This window comes from Ursus arctos, unplaced genomic scaffold (genome assembly GCF_023065955.2).
Source record: "Ursus arctos isolate Adak ecotype North America unplaced genomic scaffold, UrsArc2.0 scaffold_24, whole genome shotgun sequence".
NCBI classification, from domain to species: Eukaryota; Metazoa; Chordata; class Mammalia; order Carnivora; family Ursidae; genus Ursus; species Ursus arctos.
Genome location: NW_026622919.1, coordinates 36,429,525 through 36,456,112, shown reverse-complemented (window position 1 = coordinate 36,456,112; position 26,588 = coordinate 36,429,525). Strand labels below are relative to the sequence as shown.

Sequence of the window (26,588 nt, the reverse complement as noted above, 5' to 3'; positions counted from 1 at the left end):
ATGAAGTATTATTGAGACTGCTAAAGCCAACAAATATAAACTGCTTTTATTGTGCAAAAAATTAAGAATGGCTCAGGCTATATAACGGTAGTTGATGTAAATGCACTAAATCTCAGCTTCTAGAAGAGTTGATTTTGAACTCAATCACCCTTTAAGAGAAGACATACCAGCTCGCATAATTTCATCAACCAGGAGAATGTTGGTGGCAATCACTGTGCTGAGGAAAAAGAAAATAGGGTGAGTAAAGCCTACCAACCCACTCTCATCTTTTCCCCCAGCAATCTTCAGCTACTAAAAGTACTTTGTTCTTTAATGATGTTGGTATGAGATATTACAAGACGAAGCTATTGTAAATACAAACATCACCCCTTGTATTATAATTTCAACTCTTTTACTGATAAAATAAAAAGTTTGATTTTATATACCAGCAAAACTGAGCTCATTTTTAGCACATCATTTGCTTTTCCCCGCTATGCCTGTGGTACAATTTCAGTAAACTTCCTTCTTTCCCTTTCCCCTCAAATAAATGGTAAGATAAACATTTCCTATGTCTGACACTGCTAGAATTAAAATGGAAAAAGGACTGTAAAATGACAGAAGTTAGGATTATTAACTGGATACCATGCCTTTTCATACATTTAACCATTTTTCAGTATAGATGGTAAAAATAATAGACAAGTTTTAAAGTTACTGATTATGTCCCTAAAAGTCTTTCTCTTTTTATTAATATGAATTTACCAAGAGTGAAGAAGTTGTTTTTTCACACAATAATTATCCCAAACTCCTACATCTGCTGCTACCATGGGCTCACCTGCAAAGTAAGAACAAACTATTTTAGCACTACCATCTTGATATATTCTGTTAATACTGGTTATATATTCTAACAGTGTTCAATATACCACCAAAACTACTAGTGTCCAGGTCACAATGACCTCCACGTTATCAAATCAATCCAGTAGTCAGTTCTCAGGCCTTGTGGATCAGAAACAACACGGCCTCTTGACTACGTTTTCTTCACTTGTCTTCCAGGACACCACGCTCAGCCCGGTTTTTTCTTTTGCATTAGAGGCTCCTGTTCTGTCGACTTTCCTGGTTCTTCCTCTTCTTCCCAGAGCTCTTAATTTTGGAGTAGCCAGTGACTTAGTCCTGGATTCTTTTCTTCACTCTCTACACTCACTCCCCAGGTAATCTCACCCAGTCTTCTGGATTTAAACCATACACGCTCCGATGACTCTCGTTCTTATCTCCAACCCAGAGCTCTTTCTTGAGCTCTAGACTCACACTTCCAACTATCTACTTCACTTGAAAGTCTGCAGACACTTCGAACTTAACTTTGCCAAAACTCAATGCTGATCTCTCCCCACCACAATCTGCTCTACCCACAGTTCTCTGATGCAGTTAATGGCCATTCCAACCTTCCAGTTGTTCAGCGGACTCCTCTCCACAGAATAGCCAGAGTGATCCTTTTAAACGTAATTAGGCCATGTCACACCTCTGTCAAAAATTGCTCCCTATTCCACTACAGTAAAAGTCAAAGCCCTTGGACTGGCCCACACACCCTGCATGATTTTTCTATTACTTCTCTCATTTCATTTCTCCTCTTCAAAAGCTTCAGACACTGGCTTTTCCACTGGCTGCTCCCTCTGCCCAGGATACTCTTTCCCCAGTTCCCCAACATGGCTACTTCCTTACTTCCTTTGATTTTTTTTCTATAGACATATTCTCAATGAGGTCTACCCTGCCCACCTTCTCTCTTTAAATTGCAACCCCCTCCCACCTCCCGCCTCATGCTAGCATTCACAGTCATCCTTATAGGGTTCTTTTATTTTTTCCATAGAATTTATTACTCCTTAAATACTAAGGGAACTTATTTATTAAGGTTATTATTTACTCCCTATCCTTCCCTGCTATAATATAAACTTAGAAAGGCAGGGGTTTTTGTCTCTTTAGTTCTTTGTGAATCTCAAGAGTCAAATAACAAGCACTCAAAAACTATTTCTTAAAAGAATAATTCTCTTAAGAAATTCAAAAGTAAATTAAAGGCAACCAAAATTTAAATACTGAAGTCACCCAAATCTCTACTCCCTTACTATAAGTTCTGGGTCACTGTAGTATAACCTCTTTCTTTACTGAGCAGCTAATTTTTCATCACTTTCTTACCTGTATCCAAATCTATGCCAACAGGTTGTTTTGATTCCGAATGTTCAGCCTGAACTTTTACTAGCGTTTCCTGCAGGTCAAAACCAGAATTCTGAGCAAGAACCTTTAAGAATAGAAATAATAAATATACGTGTGAAATATCTTCACATATACATTTGAATAGCAAATATAAAAAGTAAGTCTCTGCTCTCTAGTCTTGTGAAAACATATTCATAATACAGTAATTATCTCCTTTTGAAGAATTCCATTCTTAATCTAAATCAAATTATTATTTCATGTATCTAGCAGTTTTTATATTTACTTAAAGGTTTTCCCTATGTATATTTCACTAAATTCTAAGGATATTACAGTCCCTCATCCTCACCCCACTACATTAATTTCTCTCCTTGCAAAAGATTTCTTAAAAAATGGAAAGGGGGGGCGCCTGGGTGGCTCAGTCATTAAGCATCTGCCTTCGGCTCAGGGCGTGATCCCAGAGTGCTGGGATCGAGCCCCACATCGGGTTCCTCCACTGGGAGTCTGCTTCTTCCTCTCCCACTCCCCCTGCTTGTGTTCCCTCTCTCACTGGCTGTCTCTCTCTCTCTGTCAAAATAAATAGATAAAATCTTAAAAAAAAAAAATGGAAAGAGGGGCACCTGACTGGCTCAGTCAGAAGAGCATGTGACTTGATCTCAGGGTCATGAGTTCAAGCCCCACAATGGGTGTAGAGATTACCTAAATAAATAAAAACTTTCTTAAAAAATGGAAAATTAGGGTGCACCTGGGTAGCTCAGTCAGTTAAGCGTCTGCCTTTGGCTCAGGTCATGAACCCAGAGTCCTGGGTTCCTGGCATCTCAGGCTCCCTTAAGCAGAGAGCCTGTTTCTCCTTCTCCCTCTGCCCTTCCCCCATGCTTGTGCACTCATGCTTGTGCTCTCTCTCTCTCGTGCTCTCTCTCAAATAAATAAATAAAATCTTTATTAAATGGAAAATTAGTAGAATGGTATTATTTCTTCTCATCCCTTCAGCCACACATTTTCTAGCTTTTCCTAGGCACCTGCTAAAGGAACCCTACATATTTTCAGGATCTTCATATCCCTCATCAACATGAGGAGAGTCATGACCTGTGGCAACAGGATTGGAGATAACAGCACTTCAAACCAGGTTTATTTCTAAGTAGTACTAAACCAATAGCTGATAAGTAAAATGGAACCACCACTGTATACCAGGCTTACCAGTTTGTGTCAACTACCGGATCATCACTTACTGACTTTGCTGTTGTGGGCAAAGAGAAAAATAGATATCCAATTCTCAAAGATTCTATACATTATGAATAATTTTAAAGCAATTAACAAAGAGACTTTGCTAGCACTGTTCTTAATATTTTAATTCACAGTAGTAACATCTTTGACATGGTCTTCTGTGTTTCTAAGTGGTTCACAACCAGATTAAGGCAAAGGAAAAGGAATGGTAGTCTTCTGTCCTTCTGATGATACATGGAACATCTGGTTTCTCTCCTTTTCTAGGTATTAAAATGAAAATGACAAAAGCACACTTGTATTTGGCAGTGCTAAACAGCCTAAAGTTCTCACTTCACACAATTTAAAGTGATGATAATACTTTGGATACCACCACCAAGAGAAAAATCTACCCTAAAGACTAGTTAAATTTTAAGTTCTAGGGGTGTCTGGGTGGCTCAGTTGTTGAGCGTCTGCCTTCAGCTCCAGGCGTGATCCCAGCGTTCTGGGATCGAGCCCCACATCGGGCTCCTCTGCTGGGAGCCTGCTTCTTCCTCTCCCACTCCCCCTGCTTGTGTTCCCTCTCTCTCTGGCTGTCTCTCTCTCTGTCAAATAAATAAAATAAATAAAATCTTAAAAAAAAAATATTAAGTTCTAGGGGCGCCTGGGTGGCTCAGTCATTAAGCGTCTGCCTCCAGCTCAGGGCGTGATCCCGGCATTCTGGGATCGAGCCCCACATCGGGCTCCTCTGCTGGGAGCCTGCTTCTTCCTCTCCCACTCCCCCTGCTTATGTTCCCTCTCTCACTGGCTGTCTCTCTCTCTGTCAAATAAATAATTTAAAAAATTTAAGTTCTAAACGTTTTCATTATGATTAATCATGAACCATTTTTGAAGGAAATTTCCGGACTTCAACTTTTGGTGCTCAGAGATAAGCACAGGGGTAATTTAGTTATTTCATGAAACTCTGACAAGGATTCGGAGCTATTATACAAAAGTTATCATTCCCTGCTTTAGCTGTAACATATCTTAAACAAAACTGCATGGGAAAATGCAAATAAAAACTGTCTTTCTACTCTGATGTTAGATAATGTGGACAATTTATAATCCAACGCCCTTATGTCTAACCAGTTGTTCTTTGGCCATTAGGATAGTTGTACCTTAGGAATAATGAGCAGAGCATCAGCAAAAGCTTGGACTCCAAGACGAGCTCTTCCTTTTATACTAAGCTTATAATCAATAAGAGCTTCCGCTATTGCCACTTCAACGGCACCTGCTCCCGGAACCACACAGCCTATTGGAGGGAAGAGATTGTCAAGGCATGCCAGATAGAAACACCAGAGAAAAAAGCACTTAGCTATTCAAGTGTGTTTAATTATACCGCCAACACCTAAAATAGACCTAAATATATATGGAAATAAAGTAAGTTGCATAGTTCAGCCTTATGAAGCATCCTGAAGTTACACACCATTAAATAATTAGGCATGGTACAGACACTGGCTTCAAGCAGCTAATCTCATTGTTTGTAAGAGTAGACATTTCTTCCACCTTCATCTTATTCCTTTATGACTACATTTAACAGGTAGTTATTTATAATTTATAGGGATAGGAAACTAATTGTAGTATCTGATTTGAAAAAAACTTTAGGCCAAGATAATTTGGCCACCATTCTAGTATAGAATTCCTGGGATTTAATAGAGTATTTGTTTCCTGTACTGAAGCGAAACCCAAACTGCTACCTGAGGAAAAAATATAGGTGTTCTTATTATTCTAAGGTAAAAGCTCTGGTTAAAAACATCAATTTTCACAACAGGATATGACTTTTATACCTGCTGGTATGGTTCTTATAAAGTTTATGACTCTCCTTTGAATCAGCAAATTTGCTTTGGAATCACCCATCTTTAAAACAAAACAACACAAAAAGAATCTCTCCTTTATCCCACATCATTTTTTAATTACTTACCCCTTCCTCTGCTTCCCTGTACAACATAACTGTTCAAAAGAGTTGTCTATCCACAAGGTGACTGCATCCTCTCCTCCCATTCACATTTTTAAAAAGTTCCTTTTGATATATAACATTTATGTTAATTATACCGGAATTAAAAAGTAATTCTAAAAAACTTTTTTAAGTTCTTTGTGAAATAGTGATTTTACACAGAAGAATATTTATATGTCTAATGTATAAAGAATAAATGTGCAAATAAATGTACTCATGTACCTCCCACCTTAAGAAACAGAAACCAGTAGCTGTGGAAACTTCCCTGATCCTATTCTGTGAAAACACATCAAAATTTGTGGGATGTTACTAAACCAATACCTAAAAAGAAACTTGTATCACTAAACACCTACATTAGAAAAGAAGCTTCCACCTTAAGAACTAGAAAAGAGCAAATGAAACCTAATGTAAACAGAAGAAAGAAAATAATAAAAATCAGAGTGGAAATCAATGAATATGAACAATGTCAAAAAAAAGAATAGTGGCAGAAATGAAAAAGGTAAATGTCACTATAGATTTCACAGACATTAAAAGTATAATAGTAAGGGAATATTATTAACAACTTCATGCTAATAAATTTGAAAACTTAGATCAGGGATTAGCAAACTTTCTGCAAAAGACCAAATATAAATATTTTAGGATCTGTGGGCCCTATCATCTCCTTTAAAACTATTCAACTCTGCCACCGTACCACAAAAAGAGCCACAGGCAATACATAAATGAATGGGTATAGCTGTATCCCATAAAACTTCATTTACCAAAAACAGGCAGCAAACAGGATTTAGCTCATGGCAGCAGTTTGATGATCTCAATAGATGAAACAGACAAATTTCTTGAAAGACACAAACTCAAAAAAAAAAAAACACACACACAACCTGAATAGCCCTGTATCTATTAAAAAGATTGATTATAGTTTAAATTTTTCCCATGAAGAAAACTACAGGCCCAGATGGCTTTACTGGTGAATTCTACGAAACATTTAAGAAAGAAGTAAAACCAATTCTACACAAGAATTCAACACTTTCAGAAAATTAAAGAGGAGAGAATGTTTTCTAACTCATTCTATGAGGTCAGCATTATTCTAACAGCAAAAAAGATAAAGGTGTTATAAGCAAAAAATATATAAATACCCCTTATGAATATAGATATAAAAATTCTTAATAGTATTTTAGCAAATCAAGTCCAACAATGTACAGAAAGGACAATACACATAGCAGCATTACTCACAATAGCCAAAAGGTGAAGAGATCTAAGTTTCCATCAATGGATAAATGGATAAATAACAGATGGTATACATATACAATGCAATTATTATTCAGCCTTAAAAAGCAAGGACATTCTGACATATGTCAGGACATGGATGAACCCTGAAGACATTATGCTAAGTGAAATAAGCCAGTCACAAAGGACAAATACTGGATGTTTCCACTCAAATGAGGTACATAGAACAGTCAAATTCATAGAGACAGTAAGTAGAATAGTGGTTTCCTGGAGCTGGGAGGAGAGGGGAATGGAGAGTTATCGTTTAATGGCTATCGAGTTTCAGTATTATAAGATGAAAAATGAGTATTGATGGATGATGGTGATGGTTTCACAACAATGTGAAAGAATGTAACTTATTGCCACTGAACTGTAACACTTAAAAATGATTAAAATAACAAATTATATATACATATCCACAAATTTAAAAAATAATTTAAAAACTATAATCTATTTTTAAAAAGGATAGGGGTGCCTGGGCGGCACAGTGGTTAAGCGTCTGCCTTCGGCTCAGTGCGTGACCCCAGCGTTATGGGATCGAGCCCCACATCAGGCTCCTCTGCTATGAGCCTGCTTCTTCCTCTCCCACTCCCCCTGCTTGTGTTCCCTCTCTTGCTGGCTGTCTCTATCCTGTCGAATAAATAAAAAATAAGAAATAAAAAAAAATAAAAATAAATAAAAAGGATAATACATCATAAGTAAGTAGGGTTTATCCCAAGAATGTAAGGTTGGTTGAACATTTGAAAATCAATGTAATTTACCACATTAATAATCTAACAGAGAAGAAACATATAATCACCTCAATAGATCACTAGAAAAGCAATTGGCAAAATCCAACATCATTCGTGATAAAAACTCTCAGCAAGAGAAGAGAACTTCCTCAATCTGACAGAAGACTTCTAGAAAAATCATACATAATAGAGAAAAGCTGAATGTTTTCCCCTTAGGATCAGGAGCAAGGAAAGGATGCCCACTCTCACCATTTCCATTCAACAATATATTAAAGCTTCTAGCCCATGAAATAAAAGGAAAAAAGAAATAAAAGATATCCAGATTGGAAAGGAAGTAGTAAAATTGTCTTTATTAGCAGACAACATGACCATCTTTATCATTTATATAAGCAATTCAATGAAATCTATAAGAAAGCTACTAGAATAAGTGAGCTTAATAAGGCTGCAGAATTCAAGATCAATATACAAAAATCAACTTATTTCTATATCTTAATAACAATCAGAAATTGAAATTTTAAAAACATCATGTACAATAGGACCAAAATTCATGAACTATATAAATCTGAAAAAAGATATGCCACTAAAAATCACAAAATATTGCTGAAGTAAAATATATATATATATTAATATATATATACATATATTGCTGAGATAGAATCAAGAAGGCTCAAATAAATAAATATACCATGACTCAATATTAAGATATCAATTATTCCCAGAATGTTCTACAGATTCAGCAAAATTCCAATCAAAATCTCAAGTCTTTTTGGTTGAAATTGACAAGCTGATTCTAAAATTCATTTGAAGAAGCGAACGATTTTAAATAACCAAAATAACTTGAAAAAGAACAAAATGGGAAGATTAACACTACTGATTTCAAGACTTATTATAAAGTCACAGTAATCAGGATAGTATATTAACGCTGAGATAGACAAACAGATCAATGGAACAGAATAAGAACCCAGAAAGAGAACAACACAAATACGGACAATTGATTTTCAATGAGAAGTTTCAGTGGCAACTCAACTCACTGGTAAAAGAAGAATCTTTTCAACAAATGTAGCCAGAACAATTTGATCAAAGAATAGTAAGGTATACCTTAGGTGTATACTTAAGAGTTGATTTGCTGGGTCATATAGTAACTCTGTAGTTTAACTTTGTAAGGAACTCCCTACTGTTTTCTAACAGTTCCCACCAGCAATGTTGGACTCCAATTTCTCCACATCCTTGCCAACATTTACTATCATCCAGCTTTTTTATTTATAGCCATCATAACAGTTGTGAAATGGTATCTCCTTATGGTTTTTTCATTTTCCTAACGACTAATTATGTTGAGCATCTTTTCATGTGCTTATTATTCTATTTTAAACGTGTGTTTTTACTGCATTACCTACCCCAACTCCTTTTAGAAGGAACTTAGTTTATAAATTTTCAATAAATAATACATGCTAATATTCTTTTCTAATCTTTCTTAAAATTACACTGCACCTAAGGTAATGGAATGAGTTCTAAGCTGTAAAAGCCTTTTCATGGTTTTAAAAATAATTTTTTTTCCTCTTTTTTTTAAGATTTTATTTATTCATTTGACAGAGAGAGAGACAGCCAGCAAGAGAGGGAACACAAGCAGGGGGAGTGGGAGAGGAAGAAGCAGGCCCCCAGCGGAGAAGCCCAATATGCGGCTCGATCGCAGGACTCTGGAATCACACCCTGAGCCAAAGGCAGACACTCAACCACTCAGCCACCGAGGCGCCCCTCTTTTTTTCTTTTTTTTAAGTAGGCTCCACACCCAGCGTGGAGCCCAGCTTGGGCCTTAACTCACCACCCTGAGATTGAGACCTGAGCTGAGATCAAGAGTCAGAGCCACACAGGCACCCCAGTGGTTTTAAAAATAAATTTCTAAAAATAAAAAAGTGATACTATAGCATTAAATTAAGTGCTTTTTCATTTCATAAACAGAAGTTAATTCAAAGGGCAACATACTGGAGCACCTGGGTGGCTGTCAGTTAAGCATCTGACTTTGACTCGGGTCACGATCTCAGGGTCCTGGGATCAAGTCCCAAGTCAGGCTCCTTGTTCAGCTGGGAGTCTGCTTGTCCGTCTCCTTCTCCCTCTGTCCCTACCCCCACTTGTGCTCACACACTCTCTCTCAAAAAAATAAATAAAATCTTAAAAAAAAAAAGCACAGCATACTTATTAAGAATATTCCAATGGAAAAATCTTCACAATCTAAACTACAAATTATCCAAAATGAAGTGACAGAATAGTAATCATTCATATCTTTTAAAATACTATCTATCTATCTATCTATCTATATATATATATATATATATATATATATCATGATAGATTTATTACTACTTTAAAAATACATAAGGTTCATATCCGTCACAAAAAAGAGCCTACCATCTTCAATGGCATTTTTGATGGCACGAAGTCCATCCCTTATAGCGTCCTTGATTTGTGTGAGAGTATGCTTATTCGGTCCTTTAACCAACAAGGTGACAGAACGAGGGTTAACACAGGCCTCGATAAAAGTGAACTTTTCTTCACCCTAGAGGATAATCCAAGAAGATATAACTCTAATACTTAACGTTATTATGAAATGAAGACCCAGCTTATAATATTAGAATCCAATCTTCATGTGAATTTGTCTTATCAAACATAACTAAATATGCGTTAAAAGCAGTTAAGTTATATTTGAACTCTCAACAAACATTCGAATAAATAAATTGTAAAATCGGTCCTGTGGATTATTCAGACATCAAAAGGTAAAGCCTGAATTAAAAGACTTAGTATTAAAAAAAAAAAAAAAAAGGTGGAGTGCCTGGGTGGCTCAGCCAGTTAAGCGTCTGCCTTCAGGTCAGGTCATGATCCCAGGGTCCTGGCATCAAGTTCCACAGCGGGCTCTCTGTTCAGCAGGGAGCCTACTTCACCCTCTCCCTCTGCCTGCCACTCACTGCTTGTGCTCTCTGTCAAATAAATAAATAAAATCTAAAAAAAATTAAACAAAACAAAATAACATAAAATAGGTTTACTCGTCACTTTATAACCACTGTCCCAGAGATACTCACTAATGTACACTCATGTACGAGACCAGCATATCCCAAGCAATCTACATTAAGGTCTTCAAGAGAATTCACAGCCATTCCACCACAAGCAAGAGAGAGTCTGAAATGACATATGTCATCATAGCTTTTGTTATAGAAAGCACTAAAGACTTAATTTCTTAACGGTGAAAAGATATCTAACACAGAAGACCGCATTGTTGCTGTGTTGTGTTGTTTTTAAAATCTGTTTTAAGAAGGGGCGCCTGGGTAGCTCAGTTGGTGAAGCAGCTGCCTTCAGCTCAGGTCATGATCCCCAGGTCCTGGCACTGAGTCCTACGTCGGGCTCCCTGCTCAACAGGGAGTCTGCTTTTCCCTCTGCCCCTCCCCACTGCTCATACTCTCTCTCTCTCTCTCAAATAAATAAATAAAATCTTTTTAAAAAAATACTCAGTGCTCTGCCCATTCACCCTTTTTAAAAAAATGTTTTAAGATAAAAACCTTCTTTGTACTTCAACAAAGTTCTGAGGTAGGTTAACAGTCTTGATTTTTGACACTTGCATTATTTATTGAAATTAAAAACAACATTTGGAATTTGTATGCTATTTTGCTCAGTGAAGTTTACATATAAGCTAAAAGGAATACCATGGGGTCATTTCAATTTAATCTGTTAAAAAACAGGATACATAATAATCTGCAAGCTTACCTTTCCATATTTCTTCTTTTTGCTCTGCGAAGAGCTACTATGCCATGTTTTGCAAGAGCATCTAAGGAAAATGGATCAATTCCCTAAAATCAAATTAGCATAAAAGTTATAAGCACATCTTAAGCCAGTAGTTCTCAAACTTCCTGCTCTCAGCACTGCTTCACATTCTTAAAAATTGTTAAGAACCCAAAAAGCTTTTGTTTATGTGAACTGTATCTATAGTATTTGTCATATTATAAATTAAAATTGAGAAATGTTTAAAATATTAATCTACTCAAAATAATAATAAACCCATTTTATGTTAAATAAATAACATCTTTAAGTGAAATTTACTATACTTTCCTAAACAAAAAAATATATAGCTTAAAGTAATGGCACTGTTTCACATTTTTGATATCTTTTTAATGTCTATCTTAATAGAAGACATCTAGATTCTCACATCTACTTCTGCATTCAATTTGGTGTGATATGTTGTTTGGGTTAAAGTATATTACGAAAACTTGGACTCACACAAATATGTACTGGAAAACAGAGAAATATTTTAACAGCCTTTTCAGATAAATGTGGATATTCTTCTTTGACACTGTATCAAAACTGAATAAATGATAGTTTCTTAAAGGTTAGTGTCAATTTGAAATATGGAACCTATTAATAAACTTTTCCTAATCTTTCATATTAAAATCCATTTGTCTTACACTTTGAATGTATTATTTGCCCATGCATGACTTTATTAGATCATACATTTTTTAGTCATTTAGAAAACAGTGGTTCACTATGTTAAGCAGAGCTTCCAAATGTTGATACATTTCCTGGGTATATAGTATCAAAAATATCACATTTGCTAATATCACCACTAATATTATCAGAAAAGTCCTTTAAGTATTGGAAAGCAGTCAAGTTCACAGCAGCAGATACAAGTTTTCCAAAATTTTAGTTTTGGCTTGAAAGCTCAAAGTTACTGGCAACAAATACTGTCAGTTGTTTTCCTTGAAGTGACAGACCACTTCTTCCTTTTTGAGAAAAGCCTGCCAAATACCCATGTCAAAATAACCAGTTTTTCTGTCAGTTATTCTTTTTTTTTTTTTTAAGTAAATCTCTCTGCCCAAAATGGGGCTTGCACTCACAACCCCAAGAAAAGAGTTGCATGCTCTACTGACTGATCCAGCCAGGCACCCCTGCCAGTTACTCTTTAAAGTAAAAATGGCATTCCACGAAAAAAGTGGCTAGTTCAGCTTGCAACTCAATTACACAAGAATTTTCCCTCAAGTCAACCATATTTTAAAAACTTTATTTTTTGAGAGAGAGTGATCGTGGGGGGGGGGGGTTGCCGGGGGGGGTGTACTGGGGGTGGGCAGAGGGAGAGGAATGAGAGAATCCCAAGCGGACTCCATGCTCAACTCAGTGCAGAGCCTGATACAGTGCTCAATCTCAAAACCGTGAGATCATGATCTGAGCCAAAACCAAGAATGGGACGCTTAACAAACTGAGCCACCCAAACACCCCCAAGACAACAATATTTTGATATGCAGATTTCACACTCTGTCACACAGAATTATAAGAGGATGCATATTTAATCAAAATTTAATTAATAAGTTTTACCACTTCAGGATATTCTCAAATTGGGGCGCACGGTGGCTCAGTCGGTTGGGTGTCTGACTCTTGAACTCAGCTCAGGTCATGACCTCATGGTCATGGGATTGAGCCCCATGTCGGGCTCTGCACTCAGTAGGGCATCTACTTGGGATTCTCCCTCTTCCCGCTCACACGCACACTCTCTCTCAAATAAATAAATAAATCTTTTTAAAAAAGAGAGATTCTCAAATGAAACTGCCGTTCTGTTTTGTTTTTTAAACTGCAAGTGTGTGATAGTGTGACAATAAAGAATATAATGACTACTAGTACCGTGTGGCGTTACTGCTTTGATCTGTACTGAGGTATCAGCAGCTTTACCTAGCACTGCTTTTGCATGATCATTGCAAATGTGGACACAATGTCAAAGGCATTATTATTATTATGAAAATAATTCTAACTTCAAAGACTCCCTGAAATGGTCTTTGGGACTCCCAGGAATCCACAGACCACACTACAAGAAATGCTGAAAAATATTTACAAATAATTAAAATCTGAACTTTCTTTCTCACCTTTTGATTAATGACAACAAATCCTTTATTGGACTGAGCACAGACACTGTCTTTCAAGTCTATTATTTTTTGTACTCTATCTTCAATAAATTTTCTTTCAGCTTTTACCAATTTCTCTTTCTCTTCAGCAGTCTTATAAAAGAAACCAGAGCTCACCTCTCTAAAAGATTAATAAAAACAAGCTAGTAAAGGCAGAGGAAAAAAGAGGGAAAGGTAAGAGTTTACACTAAAAGTTTGGGAGGGAAGAAAGAGATTAAAAAACACTTTTAGGGAGCGCCTGGGTGGCTCTGTTGGTTAAGCACCCAACCCTTAATTTGGGCTCAGATCATGATCTCAGGGTCATGAGATCGAGCCCTGTGCCTGCTTAGGATTCATTCCGTCTCTCTCTCTCTCTCTGCCCCCTCCACCTCTCTTTCTCTAAATCAGTTAATTAAAATTAAAAACACTTTTAGAAAATATAATTTCAAAATTTACAAAGAATAACTGCCACATACGTTTTTTCATATTCCAGTGACACATTGCAAATAAGGATAAATGCATCTTCCACTCGCTTCTTCATATCTGGATGACGGGCACCATGATCCAAAACTAATCCTCTGATCAATCTATTAAAATATGTAATGTTTCTTACTCTGAATAATTGTTTCCTTGCACCAACTTTAAGCCTAACATATAATTAGTAAAATTGGAAGAGAAAATCTACTTTAACGCAGCGTGACTGTGAAGTCACAGTGAAAAGTCAACCCAGAATTATTCTCTAAATTATGTGGCTCAAACATATGACACAGCTGGTCAAGTAATGAAAGGTAGGCACACAATGAGTTTCTTAGAAACATTTGTTCAAAATAATTATATGGAACCAAAAATTGTTAACCTAAATGTCTAACAATAGGGCATTGTTCAGCAAATAAATGACCCAATATTTGGTGGTCATGAAAACTATGTAATGACATGGAAGATATTTACAGAGGTAAGCTGATAAACACAGAACAACAAACTACCTATAAAGCATGATTATAACTATTCTTTTAAAAAATAAGCACCTTGGTACTGACAAGAAAAAAATGAAAGGAACCTAGAGTAAACTTATGCTTGGGCGGTAGGAATACAGATAATTTGGAGGGGTGGGAGACGGTTTTTTCCTGTTTTCCAAATTTTCTTTCAAGAGTAAATATTTTCATAACTTTTTAAACTTCATTTATACCCAGTTAGGGACTGGTATTTCTACTTCTGAATCTTTTATAACCAGTATTTGTTCTACATTAAAGTAAAGAAATAATTTTTAAAATAAACATGATTATAAGGAAGTTTTCGAATTTTTAACCTAACTACTGATTTTAATCTAACTACAAAATTTAATCTAATTACTCCAACTCCTAACCGAAAATGAAGATATTTAGGAAGAAACAAGCAAACGATATGTTCGGTATTCATCACTCTTCAAGTCTCCATTCTTTCCCCCTCTTGCTCTCAGCAAATGACCCTGCTGCTTTGAGAAGATACAAACACTGTCCCATCACTACCTCCACCAACCCACCTGCACTTGAGCCTGAACCGTGTACTTCTATGAATGAACTACCCATGCTCCTCTGCATACCCATAGCTCCTCCTACTCCCTTTCTCCTCTCTGCTCCAGCAATGCCCCCATTCCCCCAACTGCCATCGATTCCTCCTGCCTCCAGGAGCATTCACGTCAGGATACAGACTTGCCATGATAATTCCCCTTTAAACTAAGAATGCTTCTCCTTTAAGTCTTTTCCCATATCTAGCTACTGCCCCATTTCTCTGTTAACTTCCTTGGAGTGGTGTAAGCTTACATCCTCACTTCTTCCCTAACCCTTCCCTCTGGAGCCCACCTTCAGTCTGACTTTCATACCTACTCCTTTATTGAATCAGTTCGCATTAAAGCCACCAAAAACATTAAATGCTTTCCATATCTAACGGTCAATTTTCAATCCGCAACAATTTGCTCAAAGTTTCAGCAGCATATGATGTATTTGATTATTCTCCCCTTGAAACATTTCCCTCTCTTAGCTTCTGGAACACTGGCTTCTCTTGGTTTTCCTCCTACCAGTGACCACTCCTTCTCAGGCTCCTGTGTTGAATCCTCATCGTCTTCTCAATTTCTAAACATCAGAGCTTCCAGCATTCAACCTTAAACCTCCTCTTCTATCTATATTCACTTCCCAGATGGTCTCATTACCTCTCACAGGCTTTAAGTCACCTACACACAGATAACTCCCAAATATATTTCCAGATCAGACCTCTGTTCTAAACTCCAGACACACCTCTCCAACTCCCTAATCAACATCTCCACATGGATGCCTAATAGGCATCTAAAACATAACATTTCCCAAACTAAACTCTTGATTTATTTCCCCAAATCTTTTCCTCCCAGTCTTTTCCATCCCAAGAAATGGTACTTCCCCTTTTCCAGCTGCTCCATGCAAAAACCCAGGAGATATCCTTCACTCTATCTGTCACATTATATGTTGAACCATCAACAGATCCTGTTGCTCCTTCTTCTAAGTATACCCTGATCTAAACTGTTTTCATCCCTCAGCTGAATTACAACAGATTCTTGACTGGCCTCCTGCTTCTCTCTTGCACTGGGAGGTGCCCTGCTCCACGGTGCATTCTCTCCACAACAACCAAAGAGATCCTTCTGAAATATAAATCAAGAACTGCTTTGCCCTCAGCAATGGCAGACTATTTGGGACCAAAGCCTACCACCAAAAGCAACTAAAAATTCTGGGCTAAAAACAAAAACGCTGGGGCACCTGGGTGGCTCTGTCAGTTAAGCATCCAACTCCAGATTTCAGCTCAGGTCATAATCTCAGGGTTGTGAGATTGAGCCCTGCATCAGGCTCCATGCTGGGCGTGGAGCCTGCTTAACATCTTCTTTCTCCCTCTGATCCAACCCTCACTGGCTCGTGCATGCACACACGCTCACTCTCTCTAAAAAAAAAAATATTAAAGAGCTATAAAACAGTAAAGAAAATGAACTCCAAGGGATAAGAAAAGAACTGCAGGCATTCTTATTCTAAAGTCATTAAATAATTCAGGAAAATTTGAACTTTGTTTTCAACAACCTCACAATGAGAAGGGGACAGAATTAAAAGCTCAGGGCTCATCCAAGGTAGAGGGTCTAATAGGAGACACTTTTCCCATTAAATAGGAACCCCAAAGGGGTACATACTCAGGGTATAAACCAGAAGGATGAACTAGAAGCAAGCAGCCCTTATATCAACCAGCAGTTAGAGTTAACTGGATAGAAGCGCCTAGCTCAGTTGGTTAAGCAGCCGACTCTTGATTTCCACTCAGGTCATGATCTCAGGGTTCTGGGATCGAGCCCTGCATCAGGCTCCACACTCAGCAGGCAGTCTGCTTAAGGATTCTGTCTCTCCCTCTCCCTTTGCCCCTCCTCCCACTCACATGTGTGCACGCTCTCTCTCTCTCTCTAAAATAAATAAATTTTTAGAAAAAAAAAGAATTAGCTGGATATTAAAAACAAAAACAAACAAACAAACAAAGCCCTCAAGCTGTGGATTTAATTTAAGGCATTTCCTGGGGTACCTGGGTGGCTCAGTTGACTAAGCGCCTAGACTCTTCCCCCTCAGCTCAGATCTTGATCTCAGTGCCGTGAGCTCAAGCCCCATATTGGGTTCCATTCTGGGCATGGAGACAACTTAAAAAAATAAAAATAAAAAATAAAATATTCCCTGGGATCCTTGTAGCAGCAAATTCAAAGTCTCCGTGCAAAAATGGACCTTCATCCTAGGTCTCAAATTATTTCTACAAATACTTTTTTCAAACACATTGAATGGCACATATAGAAACAAAACACGGTTAGGGAGAACCAGCAAAATATAATAAACACCAGAAACAGACAAGCCAAAACTTCAAATACTATAATTATCAGATATGACTATATGTTTAAAAACATGTAAGGCTGGGACGCCTGGGTGGCACAGCGGTTAATCGTCTGTCTTCGGCTCAGGGCGTGATCCCGGCGTTGTGGGATCGAGCCCCACATCAGGCTCTTCCACTATGAGCCTGCTTCTTCCTCTCCCACTCCCCCTGCTTGTGTTCCCTCTCTCGCTGGCTGTATCTATCTCTGTCGAATAAATAAATAAAATCTTTAAAAAAAAACAAACACATGTAAGGCAGGTTTATAAAGATCTGCAGGGAACAGGACACCATAAAAAGTGCCATGGCAGATTTAAGAAAAACCAAATAAAACTTCAAGAAATAGGTAAATAAAGATGCCCACAAGCACACACATATATGTTAAAATAAATAAGAATGTATTTTCAAATGAAATAATGATATCTGGATTGGCTTCAAAATAATCCAGGTTTGGGGCAAGGAGGAGGGAGGAAAAAGGAGTATATAAGGAAATAAAAGGAAAAATAAGATAAGCCAAATGTTGAAAATTGATAAAGATGAGTGACAGGTACATAGGAGTTCACTATTCTTTTCTCTCTACTTTTACATATGTTTAGAATTTTCCACAATAGAAAGTTTAAAATTCATTAAGTCCAAAATCAACAAGATGCTACATACTCTGAGGACATACATATTCAGACAATTGTCTGGCTTTCTTTCCTCTCCAACTTCATCTCCTACTCCTCTTTCCTCTTCCTGTGCTCCAGGCACTCTGGAACACCCCAGCACACTTGTGCCTCAGGGCCTTTTCAACCATTATTCCTTAGCTTAGAACACTCTTCCTCCAGATATGCACACAGCTAGCTCCCTTACTTCTTCAGCCACCTCCTTAGCTCTCTAGTTTAGTTTACTATTATAAGGACCTTCCCTGAACATTCTAAAATCACACACATGCTCTCACATAGTCACTCTATCTTCTTCAAGTTTTTATTATCACTATGTATTTATTACCTCCCTCAACTAGAAACAAAATCTTCTTGGAGAAAGAAATTCTGTTTTGTTTACTCTTCATCCCTAGCACCCAAAATAATGACTGGCTCAGGTTAAGTATTCAATTAATATATGTTGAATTAATAGACTGATGTTAAATAAAAGGAAATTAATGAAAAAACATCTGAACTAAACGAAATATCCTAGAATCTATGTATTGTCAAAGTTTATGTAATTTACTTTGTATCTGTTTCTGATTTATGCTTCATCTCCATGATTTCTACCATGAAGAGATCAATAGGATAACCCGGTCTTCTAATAGCCAAAACAGAATCCACAACAGCCTGAAAGAGAAGCAAATGAGAACAGTAAATTATTGGTCTACTTAAAGAAACCACTGGCCCAAGTAATCACCAGACTAAGCAGATAAAGGGCTTCAGGCCTCAAAATACAGGGCAAGGCCAACAAGGGTCACTTCATCATGGACACCAGTAATAACCAATGCCAATGGATACCTTAGAACCTAAAGGAACTTCAGAGATCATCAGGCCCAAATCCTTCATTTCACAGATAAGTAAACTCTGATAAAACTTTAAGAAGTTACAGTCTTAGAAGCACCTGGGTGGCTCAGTTGGTAAAGCATCCAACTCTTGATTTTAGCACAGGTCATGATCTCAAGGTGTTGGAATCGAACCCCACATCAGGCTCTGCACTGGACGTGGAGCCTGCTTGGAATTCTCTCTTCCTCTCCCTCTGCTCCCCCCACCCCCACTAGCTCACACTCTGTCTGAAGAAGAGGAAGGAGGCGGGGGGAGGAGGAGGAGAAGGAGCAGGAGGAGAAGTAGTAGTAGCAGTAATAGTAGTAGTAGTACTAGTAGTAGTTGTTTTTGCTACAGTCTTAAAACAAAGTCTAAAAGACAGTAGCAGAGCCAGGACTAGAATTCAGTTCTCAACTGCCCAGCTACTACTCTTTCTACTATCAATACTACTCAAACTTTTCCACCAAAGAACGTATTAATGGAAAAGAAGGAAATGTATTATAAGGTAAGAGTTAAAATTTGCTGGTTATACCAACATGAAATTTCTTAAGTTTTGTGTTTTATCATGAAGTTTCCACATCATGCCATAATACACGTGTTTGTTTTAATGTGCAAGTAATGCCTTTCCCCAAAATTGCAAAGTAAAACTGACACTCTAGAAAGACATGTCTCACATATTCTGCCACCTATCCCCAGGGATATATAATTTGAGAAGCATTGTACAATACATCCTATTGCTTAGCTCAGAAAGCAATATGAAAACAACTAATTACAGAAATTAAGTGCTACAGTATAACCATCCTAAAATGTAAATAAAGCAAAAAACTATACCTTAGAAAACTTTATCTGAGATAACATGATATTGGGGTTTGGAGCCTAATAGGAACTAATGACAAAAACTATTGGATAATGAGAATATCAGTGTTTCTAGAACTCCAAGAGAATGGAGGCCTTAACCAGATAATGTGAAGATTCTGGGTCACCTGATATATGTACTCCAACAGGAGAAAATATTGCAGTCTTTATTTGAACTCTGTTGAGCAAGAAATTGTCTGATCTTAATCTGATTTGCCAAGTAGGTTTTTCTAGCGGTAAGGGGAATCGACCAGAAACAACTCGGGTGTTCCAGCCCATTTGTCATTTATATCTCCCGAAGTAAATTAGCAAGAGAGCATTCTGATTTATATGTCAATGTCTTGTGATTTTGGTTATAAATTCATCATTCCTGATAAACCAATATATTCAAGTTTTGAAAAATATAAAGCTGAGGAATAATGGTGATATCAAACTACAGCCACCTGATAAAAGCCTTCTCAAAATATCCAGTCTTGTCCTTATATTACATACATTTTACCTTTAGAAATAAACAAAACAAATATGCATTTGCCAGATGTAAATATTATCTATCAGATTAATCATGCTTCATTAAAGTGGTAAGCTTAACCACTTCCCTGTGTGTCACCTCGCATAACTATGGACTTCTAACACCAGCACATCACCCCAATGGCATCCACAAGAGATGACCCACAGGCAGCCAAGCCCCTCCTCTAACTTTCACAGTAACTTAAAAGCAGGTTTAATATGACACTTTTGAAAAACATATACTGCTCTGACCAATCAAGTCTAGTCTCTAAATAAGTCTATAAATATTTGTCTTCCATATTTTATTTCACATACAAAACCACCACATGCAGTGGTTGATTATCTTATAGAAAAAAGAAAAATATCATCATGCATTAGTCTATACTCATTCTGAATACAAAAGTTCAGTCACATACCTCTATTAACACATCAGCCAATTCAGCATGAACTTTAGTTTGTAGAGATGTTCTAGCCACATCTAAGAGGATTTCTCTTTTCATCTCTTTGTTAATTTTAACTTCTTCCAAAACTTCAAGTGCTTTTATCTTTGCAGCTTCAAATCCTTCAGCTATTATTCTAGGGTGCAGGCCCTATGACATCAACATAAAACTAAAAATTATAAAGTAAAAGGAACCACCTTCTCCTATTAACAGGTATATCCAGAAAAAGTAATATTACCCACATCAATGCCACTAAATATGTGTATGTATATAACTTATAAAAGTAACTTTTCAGTGCTTCATATTTAAAACAATCTCAAACTTACAGAAAAATTTTAGGTCCAGTACAAAAAACTATAATAGTCCTCCTTATTTCCAAGAATTATGACACACTGTCATGTGGTACCCTTCTGAATGGGCACAAAAGAAAAGACTCTTTTTAATGCAGAGGAAAAGAATGAACACTGATTTGGAGAAAAATACAGACAGACACCACCTTCACCAAATGTTAACATAACAGTAATGGGACAAACAGGCATCATGTGCCTCCTGATACAATGCATTAAGAACACTAAAGCACTTCTATGGTATTCGTGCCAAAAGTTCATAACCTGAGTCTAATTATGATAAAATAGTCAAATCCAAATTAAGTACTCTCTACAAAATAATTGGCCTATACTCTAAAAGTAGCAATATCATAAAACACCAAAGACAGTTCAAGATTATTCCAATTCAAAGGAGACTAAAGGGATATGACAACTGAATGCAATGGATGAGCCTAGATTTTTTTTCTGCTATAAAGAACACTGTTGGGAAAAATTATAAAACTGGAATAAAATCTGTAGGTTATACTACTATAACAATGTGTCAATGTTAATATAAATTCCTGGTTTTTTTAAGATTTTATTTATTTATTTGACAGAGAGAGAGAGACAGCCAGTGAGAGAGGGAACACAAGCAGGGGGAGTGGGAGAGGAAGAGGCAGGCTCCCAGCGAAGGAGCCCAATGTGGGGCTCGATCCCAGAACACCAGGATCACGCCCTGAGCCAAAGGCAGACGCTTAATGGCTGAGCCACCCAGGCGCCCCTAATTCCTGTTTTTGATCACTATTCTGTGATTACATAAGAGAATATCCTGGTTTTAAGAAATATACACTAAAATATTTAGAAGATCACGTCTGCAACTTACATTATTTAGAAAAAAATATGTACATACATATATATACATACACCATATATATGCATATGTCTGAGAGAGAAATGTTATTCTTTGGACTATTCCTGAAACTTTTCTTTAGGTCTGACATTATAACAAAATGATTTTTTTCAAAATATTGTTTATCCTGGAAAAAATACATAAACTTATTGAAAGCTGGAACTGGGTCTAATTTATTCCCCTTGGGGGATAAATTACATTCTTTTACATCAGTCCTACAACAATTTTTTAAAGTTAACATTTAAAAAAATAAATAAAGTTAACATTTATTGAGCATTTGTGCCAGGTACTAATCTAAAAGGCTTTACATGTATTATTTAATTCATCCTCTCAACACTATGAAGTGGGTATTATTTCTGTTTCACAGATGAGGAAATGGAGATTTATAGGGATAATGTAATTTGCCTTAGATTACCAGGATAGTAAGAGGTGGAACCAGGATTTAAACCTGCAAAGCCTGACTCTAGAGCCTGTGTTATGAACCATTTTCAAAACGTGGTCTCAGTCTAGGATCTCACGACTTGTCATCTGGACTACTATGATCTCCCAGTCTTGACTCCCTTAAAACTGTCACCCAAATTTTTAAAATCCCAATCTGACCGTATCAGTAATTAATACATTAACGTGAACATTCTTCTTGGTTAGCATACTACATGCCCTCTGTGATCTAGCTCCCACCTACTTCTCCAGGCTTTCATTACTGTCCACATCACTTTATTATTTTTAAAGATGTTATTTATGTATTTATTTATTTGTTTGTTTGTTTATTTATGTGAGAGAGCGCACACATGAGTATGGGAGAGGGGCAGAGAGAGAGGGAGAGGCAGAGGCCCCGCTGAGCAGGGAGCCCAATGACCAACTGAGCCACCCAGGCGCCCCTGTCCACATCACTTTAAACTTTGCCAACACCAAAATGCTTGTAGCTTTACACACATACCACGTTGCTTCTCTTCTCTGTGCCTCTGCTCGTGTTGTTCCTTCTGACTGGAATGTCGTTCTCCTTACCCCTCACTCTTTCCTCTGGCTCACTCCCTCTCATCCTGAAGATTTAACCCAGGTCTTACTTCCTCCAGAAAGTGCTTTGTAATTCAGTCTACTTTAGGATATCCCTCCCTCCTCAGTATTTCTATCATATATTGTGCCTAGCTCTATCACTATACTGCCACAGTTTCATTATTATGTCAGTATCTGTCAGCATCTACCTTTTCCCAAACTTTTTTCTCCCTAACAAAACCCTAATTTTGTTTAGGTTATCTCTTCCTCCAGTCTTCAGAGGAAGCTACCTTCTCTAGCTAACTCAAAGGGTGGATCCTTATTAGATTAAGTCAATTCCCCAAAAACCTGTTATTGATTTAGGATGGACACAGATCAAAGTTGGCTCAATCGTATTGTAAAGAAGAAATTTTATTCCATAATTGGGCAAATGGTTCTCTCTTGCACGTCCCTCCTGAGTGTTACTAAAGGAAGCAGGTATTCCTAATTCCCTCTGACAGTCATATAATCAGGATGGAAATAAGCCTTACCACGAAAAAGCACTATAAACGGAGGCGCTAAGAGACAGAAAGAACCAGGGTACTTGATGACTAACAGAATTTTTTAATCAACCAAACTTGGATGTTCTGTTGTGGGAGATAATTTATTGTTTAAATGATTTTTAGTCAAATTTCTACTGCTACAGCCAAAAGAATCCTAAATGAGGTACGTTGCAGGTACTGAATCATTAGACAATTCCCAATACTAAATGAAACGCAAAGAAGTAATAATTCTAGCACTTGGAGCAAGTAATGCTTTGCTGAAATGGTCCTTGAAAGAAAGGAAACATTCAAATACTTAATCAAAGAAGACAGATAAGTAATGCCAAGAAAAGAATACAGATTCAACAAAGGCACTTAGGTAGAAACGTATACAGTGATTTCAGAGGCTAATGAGCAGCGTGGAGGAGTTTCACTAGAGTAGATAATTTATAAGGAAAATAAAACTAGAAAGATAGGTAAATACACGGTGTGAAAAACCTTCAATTATTTTTCTCCAGTTATTTTTTTAAAAGGTGCATAATTTGGTTTCAACTTTATCCGTGATGTTTTCTTTTTTTGGCCATTATTCAGGGGTAGATGGCTAATTTTTTACCTTCTTATATACCTTAAATATTTCTTTTAAAAAAGTGGGATATAATTCCAATGAAAGGCATTATTTTGGCAAAAAAGTTCGTGATTATTTCTAATTGTCCAAAAGTATCTTGATAAAAATTATTTTTGCCCTCTAAAATTAAACCATTTTACTAGTGAAAACAACAATTTCCCAAAGTAAAGTATCACATGAATGTGAATTCTGTAAAACGCGAATACCTCAGAAACATAATGATCAGCTTGTTTTAGTAACTCTCCAATAATTAGAACATTGGAAGTAGTACCATCTCCTGTAATGTCATCCTGGGCTGTTGCTACTTTTGCTATCAGGGAAGCTGTTGGGTGTTGAATTTGCTGGAAAAAGTAAGCAACAGATTAAAAAAGAGAATGAGATTTAAAAAAAAATAGCCCAATGAAAACAAGATAACCTAAGGGCCAAGAATAAAATTAAGAAATAAGCTTCATTCTACAAGTTCACAAATTCTTATTATCGATACTTAATAAATGTCAATACCAAATTTTTTCAATTGAGAACTAATGAGGTTTGAACATTTTGTAAGAGTCTTTGCTTTGGAATACAATGACATTTCCAAAATAAGATCAAATCCTTCAGTCTCTAAGATGAATATATTTACTAAAATTGCAAAGGATATTTTTTATATTTTCATATTACAAACAACATAATTCAGTGCTTTTAAAAGATGTAACAAATTTGGAAGTATCCCTACGTTATTACTCGGACTCTATAAAGATTTGAAAACAATCAAAATCATCTTTTATTAAGGTCTAACCCAACAAGTGTAACTCATGACTGCAGTATTTAACTGATAGCCTTGGTTTAAAGATATACAATCTGTACTATGTTCTAGGCTTATTAAGATTTATTAAAGTCAGCAGCATCAGCTCACCATCTCATGGAGCAGCGCATTGCCATCTTTGGTGAGTTTGATGTCACCTGTACCAGAAACAAGCCTGTTCAGAAAACAGTGATATTATTAACCTCATATGGCAACAGTCAAGCAAGACATTTTCAGTTCTTGCCACTCACTATCCTTAATATAAGGAACTGAGCTTCAAAACTTCCAAGTGCCATGGGGCAATACCATGGTAATCACCACCATGTGCAGCCTACAGATTCACTTCTTCCCATATGGACTGCTATGATGATTTCATTCCAAATGGAGCATTTACAAGTTTAAGAGAAATTGATGAGTTATGAGCATAAGTTTGGTCAAAGGATACTTGGAAGTCTACAAAACTATAAATTTCCTGCAGGTTTTTTATTTTGGTAGTATGTACCATTCATTCACTCAAATTAAGTTTTTTCCCTCATCCCTCATATTTATTAGATCGTCAAGTTCTTTTAATTCTACAACCTAAATCCCTAAGTATTTCTTTAATCCACCCCCTCCCCTCCATGTCCACTGTCATCAATATCTCTAGCCTGGACTACTTAGACAGCATCCTGGTATCTCTGAATTTGAATCTACCCCCCCCCCCCACTATATTTATTTCTAAAAAATAATGAGACTCAGTCAGCTCCCTGATCAAAAATCTTTCAATGAATTTTACATTCTCCATCACCTTCAAGGTAAAATCTGGACTATTTAGCAATGATGTAGTTCACCTTTCCCAATCCAGCTTATGTCTATTTTTCCTGCCACAGCTACCAAATGAGATCTTGTGGGAAAATCTTGTGGCTCCCTTAATACAACATGTTTGTTTTCATTTCTGTTGGGTTTACACCAATGGGCTTTCTTGTTCCTGAAGTTACTAGAAGGCCTTTACTCCCTTCTCCAACTGGTGAACTCTAACTTATCTTTCAAGATTCTAATCAAAAATCTGTCATCTGAGAGGTTTCTCCTCCCTACTCCTATCAGCAATTAGTCCCTTTCCTCAATATAATAATTTTGTATTTTTTTTCTGTTTCCAGCATCCAGTTAGTATCGAAAAGCTCTCTTTTACCGTTAATATTAATTTTGCTCATTCTCCTTAGAATGTATTTCTTCTCTTAAACATTTTAGCCCTCTTTTCCTCACTCTTCTAAAGAAAATGGTGGTGCTAAGTAAATATATGCTGAAAGGGTGAATAGATAGGAAGAAGTGTAGGCACAGAGCGTTCAAGTAACTTGCCTAAGGACGCACAGTTAGAAGGGAACTTGGGAGTTGAACCCATGCCTGTTGGGCTCCAAGGCCTGTGTGCCCGCACCACTACAACACACTGCCAAACAAAACCCGAACTAAGGGCATACAGTCTCAAAGAACAGGGGAGTTAAATGGCTTATGCTTCTGAAGAGACACCACATGAACTGACTTTCAATTGCACACGAACGCTAACGAAAGTGGGGCAGTGGGGGTGTCACAGCTTCACTCGGGGCCCTTTCCTCGGGAGGCTGTCCTCCCGCCTCAGGCCAGGGGTGACCTCCGGGCAGGAATGAGAACGAGAATATCCCGTCGCTCCAGGCTCTTCGCGGAACGTCTGCCTCACAGCGCTCCACGACACCCAACAAACCCCCGGCCCTAACCGTCGCTCCAACCGCCGGGCCCTCTCACATTTTCATGGTGCCCTTAGGCCCCAAATTGGTACGCAGCACATCCTGCAGCCCTCGGGCGGCGCATATATTGACAGCCAAGGCCGCCTGGGCCCGCGCCACCTCAGCCTTGGAGTTTATTGCCTTGATCGCAGCCATAGCCTCACTGCGTGCGCGACCCAGCAGCTAAAAACAGCTTCAAAGCGGATCTCGAGAGAAATCCCGGCGCCACCGCCCGACTTCCGGAG

General features: G+C 37.4%; 1 protein-coding gene across 2 annotated transcripts; it reads right to left on the bottom strand.

Moving 5' to 3' along the window:
- Positions 1-30: 30 nt before the first annotated feature.
- On the bottom strand, positions 31-26,567 carry CCT6B (chaperonin containing TCP1 subunit 6B). 2 transcript variants are annotated; one of them, XM_026517615.4, is made up of 14 exons: positions 26,363-26,559; positions 24,719-24,782; positions 24,030-24,164; positions 20,446-20,619; positions 18,369-18,472; positions 13,745-13,855; positions 13,251-13,410; positions 11,110-11,192; positions 10,431-10,527; positions 9,763-9,910; positions 4,533-4,666; positions 2,161-2,263; positions 739-811; positions 31-217 (listed from the first exon to the last, which is right to left on the bottom strand). In XM_026517615.4, exons 1-14 carry the CDS (start codon positions 26,497-26,499, stop codon positions 145-147), a joined length of 1,596 nt encoding a protein of 531 aa, XP_026373400.1. In that variant the 5' UTR covers positions 26,500-26,559; the 3' UTR covers positions 31-144. The 2 variants fall into 2 exon arrangements, with proteins under 2 accessions (XP_026373400.1, XP_057174112.1); XM_057318129.1 differs by lacking the exon at positions 13,745-13,855 and having other exon boundaries at positions 26,363-26,567.
- Between the last annotated feature and the right edge of the window lie 21 nt (positions 26,568-26,588).